The sequence below is a fragment of the Rhinoraja longicauda genome, chromosome 30, assembly GCF_053455715.1.
Source record: "Rhinoraja longicauda isolate Sanriku21f chromosome 30, sRhiLon1.1, whole genome shotgun sequence".
Classification (NCBI taxonomy): domain Eukaryota; kingdom Metazoa; phylum Chordata; class Chondrichthyes; order Rajiformes; family Arhynchobatidae; genus Rhinoraja; species Rhinoraja longicauda.
Window position 1 is genome coordinate 25,738,731 of NC_135982.1, and position 12,539 is coordinate 25,751,269.

At 44.7% G+C, this 12,539-nt stretch overlaps 2 protein-coding genes across 2 annotated transcripts in view; one reads left to right on the forward strand and one right to left on the reverse strand.

Moving 5' to 3' along the window:
* Positions 1–1,078: 1,078 nt before the first annotated feature.
* On the reverse strand, positions 1,079–11,430 carry LOC144608104 (uncharacterized). Its single transcript, XM_078425434.1, has 5 exons — positions 11,342–11,430; positions 9,037–9,164; positions 7,588–8,500; positions 6,025–6,198; positions 1,079–4,589 (listed from the first exon to the last, which is right to left on the reverse strand). Exons 1-5 carry the CDS (start codon positions 11,419–11,421, stop codon positions 4,433–4,435), a joined length of 1,452 nt encoding a protein of 483 aa, XP_078281560.1. The 5' UTR covers positions 11,422–11,430; the 3' UTR covers positions 1,079–4,432.
* A 174-nt stretch (positions 11,431–11,604) lies between these two features.
* Positions 11,605–12,539, forward strand: part of atad3 (ATPase family AAA domain containing 3) — a 55,383-nt gene continuing 54,448 nt past the window's right edge. Inside the window, exon 1 of the mRNA XM_078425185.1 lies at positions 11,605–11,882. Within this exon, the coding sequence (XP_078281311.1) occupies positions 11,663–11,882 (220 nt within the window). The 5' untranslated portion in view covers positions 11,605–11,662. The remainder of the gene's footprint in view (positions 11,883–12,539) is intronic.

Here is a 12,539-nt window from a genome sequence, read left to right on the forward strand (position 1 = left end):
ATAATTGTTCAACTCTGTACAACATCTTTTAATTGAACAACACGCTCTGTATCTATCATGTACTGTCCGTACATAATAGATAGAGCGTGTTCATTAGTTTTATTAATGCACTTTCTCCAAAAAATAATTTCAGATAATGACTTTCATCAGTTATGCAAACACCAGCGTCCTGGTTTAATTTTATGAACATAAAACCATGTTTAATAGTGTTGATAAAAAGCCAAACACAACAAAGTTATCAATACACGGCTCCTATCTGCACTATTTAATCTGGCGATATTGAGGTCATGTTTTTGGGTCATATAATACTGGTGGAACATACAACAAATGGCACGGACCGTAGAAGCATTGATGTACAGAGGATCTCGGGTGAAAATGTAGAACTCCCTGAAAATTGTGGATCGGGTAACAAAGAAGGTGCTCAGCTTGCTTGTCTTCACAGGCAGAGAGTTGGGATGTCAAGTTGCAACTACACCAAACATTGGTTGGGCCACACTTGTTGTGCACTATTTTGTGCAGTTCTAGTCACACCAGTGCTAGAAAGCACGAAGAAGAGAGTCTTAATGAAGGGTCTCAACCCAAAACGTTGACTATCTCTCTACCTCCAGAGAGAACATAGACCAGTGCAGCACAGGTAATCTCATTAGCATGCAGCTAATCTCATCTACCTGTACATGATCCATATCCCTCCATTTCCTGCACATCCATGTGTCAATCTAAAACCTTTTCAAATGCCACTATCATATCTGCCTCCACCATCACCCCTGGCAGTGCATTCCAAGCACCCATCACCAAAATTAAAAACTTGCCCTGCACACATCTCCTTTAAATTTTGGTCCTCTTATCTTAAAGCCATGCCCTCCAGAGGTGCCGGAGTGAGCTCTGGCAGCACTGCTCCCCTGCCCACAAATAACAACAGTACCTGTTCCCCCATTGATAACAGTGGCACAATCCTTCACCATACAATTCAGTAAACCTGTGACCCAACTCGTTCAATCATTGTGTAATTTAAAGATTGTTGAATTGCACGCTTTGAAGGAAGTCACTCTGAAACGGTGCTTTTGTCAAATCATCTTTAATTAGAGATAATCAACAATGGAAACATTGCAAGGACAGCTGGAACAACATGCCAGTTATGATATGGGCTCACTGACTCCAATTATATTTATATATTGCTCATCAGTAATAATACATTGTTTTCCAAAAATGTTAATAAATAGACCAATACAGACACTCCCAGGCTTACGCAACCGGTGACTTATGTAAACTTGCACTTGGGTGAACAATTCTGAACTCAGTCCCCATTGCAATCAAGGTGGTTTGTAATTTCCACAACACTATGATCTAGGGTTGCCAACTGTCCTGTATTACCCGGGACATCCTGTATTTTGGGCTAAATTAGTTTGTCCCATACGGGACCGCCCTTGTCCCAAATTAGTAGGGTTGCCAACTCCCTCACTCCCAAAATAAGGGACAAAGGGTGACGTCACCCAGGCAGTCGCCACGTGCTCCCGCTCCACCAATGGCGGCCGCCATTGGTGGAGCGGGAGCACGTGGCCGTTGGCTTGGTGAGGTCACGTGGGGCGTGCAGGGTGGGGACGTCACCCTTTGTCCCTTATTTGGGAGTGAGGAAGTTGGCAAGCCTAGTATGATCACTCAAGTTTACATCAGAAGCAAGCCGGCAATGGTGGCAGTGCTTCCCCAGAAGTACGTGCGCCACAGAAATTAGCCCCAGACATAGCTGGACGCCACTGAGACAGTTAATACTCTTGGTGAGTTATTTTAGACAAGGGATGGGGATGGTGATTCCGACTTACATAAAATCTGACTTACATAACGGTTCACGGAATGTAACCCTTACGCAAGTCAGGAAGTGCCTGTAAATTGTTTCGACAAGAGACCCTTTGATAACTGTGGACACACGTCTCCCAACCGATGATAATCAACACACTGCCTCCTAATGATTTTACCACAAAAATATCAATCAAATCATTGGTATCCTCTACCCCCTCTGAAAAGTAATATGTTAAATCAACTTTATAATCTGTTTACAGAATAAAATGAAAGATTACGTTAAAACCAGGAAGGACGTAGTTACCACACTTTGATCTGATTAATGAAACTTACCTTGATGAGAGATAAATTATTCTGGTCCAAACTGCGCAGCAGACTCTCCACAAAGCTCCAACAATTCTGCAGCCACAATTAGTATCCAGAAAATGGAGCCTCTACACACATTGAAACATTCCACTCAGGATGCGATAGTTACAGTACTGTACCTGATTGAGTTTCTGCCCTCCAGCACACATTTCACATATTTGATGCTCACAAAGAGAAGAAACAAGTTGGGAGAAAATGTGAAGCAATTTGTAGAACTGATAGCATTGATAATCTCCGGGGAGATCACACATTAGAATTATAATCCATGTGTCCATTTTCAAAAGTATGACACGGTCCAGAAAGTGCTGGAGGAACTCAGTGGGTCAGGAGGGAATGGACAGACGATGTTTCAGGTCAAGCCTGAAAAAACTTCTTCTGTCCGTTCATTCCCTGCCCAGATGCTGCCTGAACCACCAGGTTCCTCCAGCACTTTGTATTTTGTTCACAATTCCAGCATCTGCAGTTCCTTGTGTCCACAAAATGTACCCAGCCAGCTAGAGTCAGGTTTTGTTTAGTTTTAGACATATAGCGTGAAAACGAGCCCTTCGGCCCACCGTCCGCGCCGACCAATGTTCACCCGTACACTAGTTCTATCCTACACACTAGGGCCAATTTACAGAGAGCTAATTTACCTACAAACCTGCACGTCTTTGGGATGTGGGAGGAAGCCGGATCTCCCAGAGATAACCCACACAGTCACAGGGAGAACGGACAAACTCCGTACAGTCTTGACCCATAGTCAAGATAGAGCCTGGACTCTGGTGCTGTAAGGCAGCAACCCTACCGCTGTGCCACCCTTTACATTACATCAAAAGAAAATAAAATGAATGCACTGATTGTCAGGGATGAAAAGTAGGGGATAATGATTGTGTGATAATGATCCGGCAAATAACAGACAACAGATCGAGAAGGGGATGATTTTGCTGACCTAGCCCATTTTAAGTTCTTGAAGAAGTCATCATAATAAAGTGAATGATATAATGCACTTTGAGTGATGAAGGTGAAAAAGATTTTATAGTACAAATAGATGTAATATGTGCAATCAATGTAAAATGGGGACCAATAAAAGAATGAATTGTGCTCAAATCAAGAGAGGTTTATAATATATCGGTACTCCAAGCTGATCTACTGTACGTGGCAACCATAACACTAGAGGAGAGAAAATCAAGCAGGGTTGGTGATCTAGAGCTGATGAATAACATGAGATAGGAGACACAAGAGACTCCAGATGCTGGAATCTGGAGCCAAAAATAAACTGCCGGAGGCACTCAGCAGGTCAAACAACATCCAGTATCCAGTCCTGATGCAAGTCTCGACCCAAAAGATTGATTATCCCTTTGCTTCCACAGATGCTGCTCAACCCGAGTTCCTCCAGCAGCTTGTTCTTTGCAATAACCCCAGATAAACTGAACCGCAAGGAAATATTGACAAAACCTGGGGCTTTCTGACATGAAACCAGGCGATTTAGGGTAACCTTAAAGCAGGCTCGAAGGTGTAACTAAAACAAAGTTAATCGGTACAATTTAATTTAGCAAAGAGAACATTTCAAAATGAGGTCAAAACAAAGACAGATCAACAATTGTTTGGGAAATGGAATTAAAAATAATCATATATGAAACACATTGCCGTTTTGTTGGGATATGGATATTTATCAACCCACCCAAGGTTCAGTCAAGTTAGCAAACATCGGCACGCTCCTCAAACCTGTTTCACTCTGATCGAGTGCGATTCTACTGAGAGTGAAGCCTGAGCAGATAGAGAGGTCTCATTCCCAGTGGAGATGTCACAATGCTTTGTTGAGCTTTGGTGTCTGATGAGATCAGTATAACTCCACCATCTGAATATTTGGAAATCCAAATCGCTGTGTGCTGACTCCTGCATTCCCTTTAACACACTGGGCTTCCTAATTCCTGTGCTCCCTTTCACGGTCTGGGGCTCCAATTTCCATGCACCCATTCACACACCATAGCCTCGGTTCTCCAAATTCCTTTCACTCGCCAAAGTCTTGGTTCTCGTGCATCCTTCCACTCACTGGGGCCCTGGTTTCTGCAATCCCTTGAAACTAACCTGGTTGCGTTTCGCTGCGCCTTCCCTGGCACTAACCAGGTTCATTGGAAAATGTAATATTTTACTGTGCAACATCTAAAAAAGATAGCAAATTCAAAGTAGAGTGGAGCATTAATGGGAACAGCACCCAAATCTCCAAGGCTAACAGTACCAAAGTCCTGTGCATGCTGGATTAACAGTCTTACTGAACATAGTAGGAGGAGGGTCACTGCTGAACATCCCAAGGGCTCTGTGCTTCCATGCTAGCCTTTGGAGAGAAGTCCTCAGAAGCAGAGAACAGGCCCTCTCCATCCCTGCTGTTCCACAACACTTCATTGTTCTTGTGAGCTTCATAATGAAAGCGTGGCCCTTTCATTTCATACCTGAAAAGATGCAAAACCAACCGTGTCAAAAATAAATTGATCTCCAATGATCCCTGAAGGTTAAAGATCTATAATGGGCACAGAGACCTACGTAACACATCTCAGTAGTAAAAATACCCCTGGATCCCAGAAGGGTTACTGTTTGGAACTCAAAATGAAAGATTTAGTTATTGTCATAAGTGATAACAAAGATAGATAATTTACAAATTTACAACCATTTTCTGAACCTGTGGTAAAATTACACTCAGTAAACTGTCTCAATTTTCATTAATAATAACTTTTTTGTTCGTAAATTTAATAATCTCGAGATAAATGGTTTTGTGCATTTAATTTAACATATTAAGTCCATCTAACCTTAACAAAACTAGCCTAATATCCCAATATCTTAAATATTAGATTGTCATCGAACACAGATAACCGAAGAATGGTCCCGACTCGAAATGTCATCTATCCATGTTCCCCAGACATGATGCATGACCTGCTGATTTACAGGAGACCTTTGTGTCTATTTTTGTAAACCAGCATCTGCAGTTCCTTGTGTCTCAATCACTGGGTAATTTATGTTTTTAAATTTATTATAAATAACAATCTGACCAGAAATTCAGGATATATACTAGATATCTATAAAAATCTACACACATATATACACACACATATATATATACACACACACACATATATAATATTTATATATACATATATACATATATATATATATATATAAGAAAATAACTGCAGATGCTGGTACAAATCGATTTATTCACAAAATGCTGGAGTAACTCAGCAGGTCAGGCAGCATCTCGGGAGAGAAGGAATGGGTGACGTTTCGGGTCGAGACCCTTCCTCGACCCGAAACGTCACCCATTCCTTCTCTCCCGAGATGCTGCCTGACCTATATATATATATATATATATATACACACACACACACATATATACTTTAACAGAACTATAACAGAAACTTTCTGTCAGTATGTTAAAAACCTCTAAACGTTGTCACTTACTCCACCCATATGCCAATCAAACACCGTCTCTTCTGTATCCACCTATCACTTGTCAGGAAAAGACACAAGATGTTGGAGTAACTTAGCGTGTCAGACAGCATCTCTCGAGAACATGGATAGGTAATGTTTCGGGTGGGGACCCTTCTGTCTGAACAAGGGTCCCGACCCGATATATCACCTATCCATGTTCTCCAGGGAGGATGCCTGGCCCCCTGAGTTACTCCAGCATTAGTGTCTCTTTTGTAAATCAGCATTTGCAATTCCTTGTTTCTATTACTTGCCAGACTTTGTCCCACACCACCTCTTTTTTTCCAGCTTCCTCCCCCTATTCCAATCAGTCTGAAGCAGAGTCCCGACCCGACCCATTCCCTCCCCAGGTGCTGCCTGAGATGCTGAGTTCCTCCAGCACTGTGTGTTACAGTGGCTCTCTACCATTTGAGCTGCGGTCCCCGGAGTCTCTCCAGTTCTTGTTGGCGTTTCAGCTCCAGGAGTAACTCTTCCTCCACACGGAGGCGCTGCAGCCGCAGCTGGGACAGTTCTTGCTGGTACGGTGACGTTTCCACCATGGACTGCCTGATGTCGCCCTCTGCCAGAGTATGCAGGAACCTGCAGGAACAGGTTGACATGCGTATAGGTTTACTATTGTTCCAGTGCACCCAGATACGGCGAAAAGCCTTTGTTTGCATGCTATCCAATTAAATCAGATAATACTCTCCACGAGTTCAATCAAGCTATGCACAAGTACCAAAGGTAGAGAAAAATACTAGAATTAAGAATTCTAGGTGACTAAGATCAATTTTGAGTAACTAACCTACAAACATCGCCCCCCCCCGCCCCCCTCTCTTCCCAGTGTCCCAACTGGATTCAGGCCCATTTCTCCCGTTCCCACTCCCGTCCTCTTCCCCTTCCCCCTATATTCCTTACCCTGGCTTCACAAATCACACTTCTTCTTATACCTTTTGTCTTTTTATCTCTGGCCTTTCTCCAAACATCTGCCAATCAATCTCCTCCCCTTATTTGTATCCACGTATCACTTAAAAGGATACAAAGTGCTGGAGTAACTCAGCGGGTCAGGCAGCATTTCTGGGGAACATGGATAGGTGATGTTTCACAGAGTGCTGGAGTAACTCAGCGGGTCAGGCAGCATCCCTGGAGAACAGGGATAGGTGTCATTTCAGGTCGGCACCCTTCTGCAGATGAAGGTCCCGATCCAATCTATCACCTGTCCATGTTCTCCAGGGATGCTGCCTGATCCACTGAGTTACTCCAACACTTTTTTTTGTAAACAGCATCTGCAGTTCTTCGTTTCTCCACCTATCACTTGCCTGGCTGTGTCCGGCCCCCACTATAATCAGTCTGAAGAAAAGCCCCGACCTGAAAAGTCACCCATCCATGTTCTGCAGAGTCCTCACTCGTTGAGTAACTCCACCACTTTGCTTCTTTTTTTGCAAACCAAAATGTGCAATTCCTTGTATCTAAAATGTTCAAGATCATTTTTAACTTTAGACCCCAGAACTGATGGTTGCAAGGAAGGTGTACATTCCGGGCCGAGACCCTTCTTCAGTCTGAAGAAGGGTCTTGACCCGAAACATCACCCATTCCTTCTCTCCCGAGATGCTGCCTGACCTGCTGAGTTACTCCAGCATTTTGTGTCTACCTTCGATTCAAACCAGCATCTGCAGTTTATTTTCTACACCAGAAACATCGCCTGTCCATTCCATCCAAAGATGCTCCCTAACCTGCTGAGTTTCTCCAGCACTTTGTGGTTCGATCAAGATTCCAACATCTGCAGTTCCTCCAAAAGCACAAAATAAATCTTTATTCGTAAACAAATCCTGAACATGACTTCCAATAGTTGCATCTGGAACTCTGGATCTTTGGTTGTCTGTTGGTTTACCTTCAATTTCTACCTCCTGTTAGTGACCTAGAAAGTCATGTATGATTTCTAAAACCTTGTTTGTAGCAGTATAGTAGAGGTAAGGAGAGGAAAACCACCTTTCACTGATTTCCTGTGTCGAAGGTGAAGCTATATCCAGAGCAGTGAAACTGCGCGGAGCTGTCCAGGAACTCAGACCATCATCCAGGCGGTGATCAGGTTGGGAGCTCGGGTTGAATGTTCGCAGTCTGCAGGAATACGATCTGAACGGCTTGGAGTTGGTCACCTTCCTACTCCCTGCTTTCTGCCTCTTTAAGGGTGGAGGGGGCCTGCCACATGCGTTTACTTTAGCGGAGTTTGGTCTCCACACAGGTTTAGGAGATCGAGGGCGGGAATGCTGCCAATGAACTCTTTTGGTAGCAGGGGACAGAGAACGCGAGCGGATGTTACTGGAGCGTCTGAGAGTCCGAAACCGGTCTTGGAGGGATGAAGACCTTGTTCTTTCAGGTGACTGAAGCCGGACAGGAATCTGCGGAGGAAGAAGGGCCCTGACTCCAATTAAGTGTGGCGCACCCACACTAATGGGTAGGCTTTCCTTGTAGGCAATGTCGACCGGTGAGATGGTGGAAGGAGTGAAGGTTTTGCTGGAGAGTTCACTCCCTGTGAGACCCACCACTCGATCAACTGGAGACACGGAGTAAACAGGAACACCAAGGCTTTCAAGGGCTGGATACCTGCCCAGTGATTGCACCAAATGCCTCGGTCTCAGAAACCACTCCGACCCAACAGGGTTTTCTGCTTGCCCACCTACATTCTCCTCATGAAATGCTCCATTGGTTTGTGCTGGCCAGTCACCATTTTTGTTGCCCGGGCTGGAATTGCTCACCAAACCTCCTATCCTTTTGTAGTCTGTCCTTAATGCTGGGGTCAGGCTTGAAGTCAGACTTTTCACCTGCATCTTTAGTTCACTTAAACTTTGTTCCAATTCATCGATGCTGGGGCTGTTCTTCTGGCTGCCAGACAAAGGCATCTCTAATTAAAAGACAAAACATCAACGTATTAATCTATTTTATGTAAACCTTATGGCTCTGACAACAACTACATTTAACGACAAATTTAAAAGTAATTAAAGATAAAATCTAAAGAATGTTGAAAGAGTTTTTAAAAATTGAAGTAAAGCTGCAATAAATTAATTTGAAATGCCAATATTCTTAGATTTTAGTTTAGTTTAGAGATGCAGCATGCAACAGTGAACCAAGTCCATGCCGACCATTGATCAGCTGTTCACACTAGCTCAGTGTTATCCCACTTTCTCATCACACCAGAGGCAATTTACAGAGGCCAATTAACCTACAAACCAGCACGTCTCTTTGGGATGTGGGAGGAAACGCACGCAGTCAGAGGGGGAATGTGCAAACTCCACACTGACAGCAACCGAGGTCAGGATCGAAACCAGTCTCCAGTGCCGTGTTGCAGTGGCTCTACCAGCTGCGCCACTGTGCCGCCTGCTTCAAACCAGCACAAAACACTTCTGTCTCAGTATAAAGGTTGATACTATTAAATCGTACCACTTAGTCCGTCATCTATGCGGTTGTCCATTGAGCTACTGTTGAACTCCCAGTCTGCAGACTGGTCACTTGGTACTTGCATGGTGAATGTCTTTTGGGAGTTTGTGAGATGTTCATTTGGCCTTTGCCTGAAAAATAAATCAAATAAATTGGTTACTGCCTCTGATGTAAAACAAACCTTGCTCTCTTAAATCTGCTGGTTCCAGGCTAACAAATCAATTATCTTAGACTCGTGGCATTGATTTTGAATTAGGATTGGACTCCAAAGGCTCAACCTAATGTGAATTAGCCTGAATTAGACAAATCCTAAACAATATACAATAGACAATAGGTACAGGAGTGGGCCATTTGGCTCTTCGAGCTAGCACCGCCAAATCATGGTCGATTCTGTGCTCCATTCCGTAAAATTCAAGCCTGTCTACCTCAGGTAAATGGGAAAAAATGGCCTCTACAGAATCACAAGCAGTCCAAATAGTAGTCTAGGCATTAATATTGCTCATTTAATTTATAGGAAGAAATTGCAGATGCCGGTCTACACCGAAGATCGATACGAAATCCATGAGTAACTCAACGGGTCAGGCAGCATGTCTGGAGAAAAAGAATAGGTGAAGTTTCAGGTCGAGACCCTTCATCAGACCAAAAGACCCGATATGTCATGTATTCCTACTCTCCAGAGATGCTGCCTGACCTGCTGAGTTACTCCAGCATTTTGTGTCTATCTTCTGCTCATTTATTTGTTCTCTTCTACTCATATTTCAGATATTGATTTATGGTCATAGAGGAATACAAAAATAAGCACATATACCACCTTAGGATAACAGAGACATTTGGAGACTTCTAACTATTGTTAATAGATACAAACAACTGGAGTAATTGTGTCTATCTTCCTTTTAAACCAGCATCTGCAGTTCCTTCCTACACATTCTAACTATTGTTAGTTAGGCACACATGGCAGATGATTTGAATAGAAAGGTTCCACAAATGGCAATGGAATAAATTTTATCAGAATACTAGAGATCTAATTTTATCAGAATACTAGAGATCTATCTGCTCTTTCTCAAATATCATCTTGTGACCTTTTATATTCACACAAAGGCCTCAATTTAATCTGTCTTCTAAAAGAGGAGAACTTCACCAATACAACACTCCTTCAAGACAATAGTTAAGTGTCAGTTTGGATCAAGTTCCTGTGGTAATTCCTTATCAAAATACTTTGCCAGCCGAATACTGAATATTAGAGGGTTGAAGAATTCTGGGGTTTTTCAAAATGGTGTTAGAAGACCAAAATGTCTTCCATTTATAATTGGATTCATTAGATTTATAAACAGTCTTGGGAATCATACTACATAAATTTGTTTATTTCCAATGCAAGTCATGAAACAGTAGTCCTACAGTATGACTTTTTAATTAACCTCTGTAACTATTTTCAGGGATGGCACATTCCTCGTCATTTCAGTTCCACCAAAACGTTGCTATCCGAGAGATAAATCTGTCTTTTTCCTTACAGAGGACCACTGTTGTGTTTTTTTTACTGATCTTTGAGATTATATCTCACTTTATATTGGTGGTGGTGGTGGTGTGCGATACATTAATTTAATTGGTGTCCATTTCTGGTGCGAAAATGGTGTAAAATGAAACTGATCTATTAAAAATAAACAGAGTGCCATATTTGTTAACCAATGCTCTACAATATAATTGTTTTATTTTTAATGCTCAACAATGGAAAATGCTGATAATGGCGCATATTTATTATCTGTTGCTTACTACCCTGAGCATATATCGGGAGTTCTTCACGTTAAACTTTATTCCTAAAAAGTGTATATGGAGAATTACGGATATAACCCAATAAATTGTGTATTAGGGGGTAATCTGGTGTGAGATGCAACCATTGCATGCTGCTTTTAGCTTTCTGTTCTGCAGGGATTTCAAGACCACCACAGAATCATGGACCGAGATAAACGATGTCTTTGACTCAGACCAATTAGGACCACAATAAAGAAGAGAGTGTTAAAATAAACCATCAGTTTTATTTTAACAACACAATGTGTCAAACTCTTCTTCAAATGTTTTAAACGGACAAAAAAGAACAAGATTGGGTTGCAATTATAACTTGGAATGTGTGATGTTTGCGCTGTTTTTCCCAACAAAAGAGCTTCAATCACACAAGCCGCAGGCAGCCGTCATGGCGTCCATGACAACCACAGTAGCAACGGCAGCCCCGGCCGCCGCTCGGACACCATTTGAGATCATTCGTGAGCTGTGTGTTTTCTCTGATCGCCGCAATCGATGCGGTGGCGGCTCTTACCTCAGGGAGCTTCTGAAGCCGTGCAGGACGAAGGCTCGGTCGGCGCCGGGAGCCGCGGGAACCGGCGCCGGCTCCGCCATCTTGGAATCGGCCGGGCGAGGGCGACTTCCGGCCGCACCGACAGCCAATCAGACCGCACGTACCGCCCTCCTCCTTAGCAACCAATGGGAATCTCGCAGCGCCCGCCATCCCGACCAATAGGAGCAGGGGGGCGCCGGCTGACCAATCAGCGGGCGGGAGGGCGCGCAGGCGCGGTGGTGGTGAGGAGGGCAGCGGGTCACCGCGCGCGTGTGGAGCAACCGCCGCCTACCCGCGCGCGCCATGTCCTGGATCTTCGGCTTGAACAAGAGCGGCCCGCCGGCTGTGGGCGATGCGGCGGCACCGGGGCCGCCGGCTGTGCCACCCCCTCCCGGGGCTGGTGGTGGTGGCGGCGGCGGCGGCGACAGCTCCGACCGGAACAAGGACAAGGACAAGTGGAGCAACTTCGACCCCACCGGCCTGGAGCGGGCGGCCAAGGCGGCCAGGGAGCTCGACTCGTCCCGTGAGTGGGAGCGGGAGGGAGGGAGCGATCCCCGCCCCGGCCTCCCAGCTAGAGCCCCCCGGACCCCTGGCGCTGATCGCGGGGACCAGGGGCGCCCTGACCCGGGGTGGAGTTGGGTGTCTAACTCGGGCAATGTCCCGGGCGGCCACGGGCCTTATCATGGAGCGGGAGCCGGGGACAGGGCAACCGACATTGGGATGTGGTCCTGGGGACAGCAGGATCTTACACGTGCTGGGGGGGCAGTGGGATCTGTCAATGGCGCCGGCCACAGCCTGACATGGGGGACACGGATCTATCACTGTCTGAGATCAGTGGGATCTATCACGGTGCGCCAGGAACAGTGGGACATGCCAGAAGGACGTTGGGCTTAGGGGCCTCGCCCTCGTGGTAGTGTTCTCTGATGTGACCTCTGGGCTTTGCTTATCTTGCAAATGGCCAGTGAGAGTTGGTGTATTGATTTTAATTTCCTGAGATCCAGGGAAGTTTCCATTAGATCGGGTAATAGCATCTGTGATACACTTATTCAAAAACGGTGGGAGACAAAGCAAAAGGGAACAGGCCAGGTGGCTTAACATCAGCCATAAGGAAAATATTAGAAACTATTAAGCGTGTTACTGCTGGAAAATTGTCTTGGGTGAAGGCACAGCAGGTATGATT

Coding starts and splice junctions, on each gene's coding strand:
- LOC144608104 (XM_078425434.1), bottom strand. CDS start 11,421: ATGGCGGAGCCGGCGCCGGTTCCCGCGGCTCCCGGCGCCGACCGAGCC. Junction 9,165..11,341: donor GGCTTCAGAAGCTCCCTGAG/GTAAGAGCCGCC, acceptor TTTATTTTTCAG/GCAAAGGCCAAATGAACATC. Junction 8,501..9,036: donor CATAGATGACGGACTAAGTG/GTACGATTTAAT, acceptor TCTTTTAATTAG/AGATGCCTTTGTCTGGCAGC.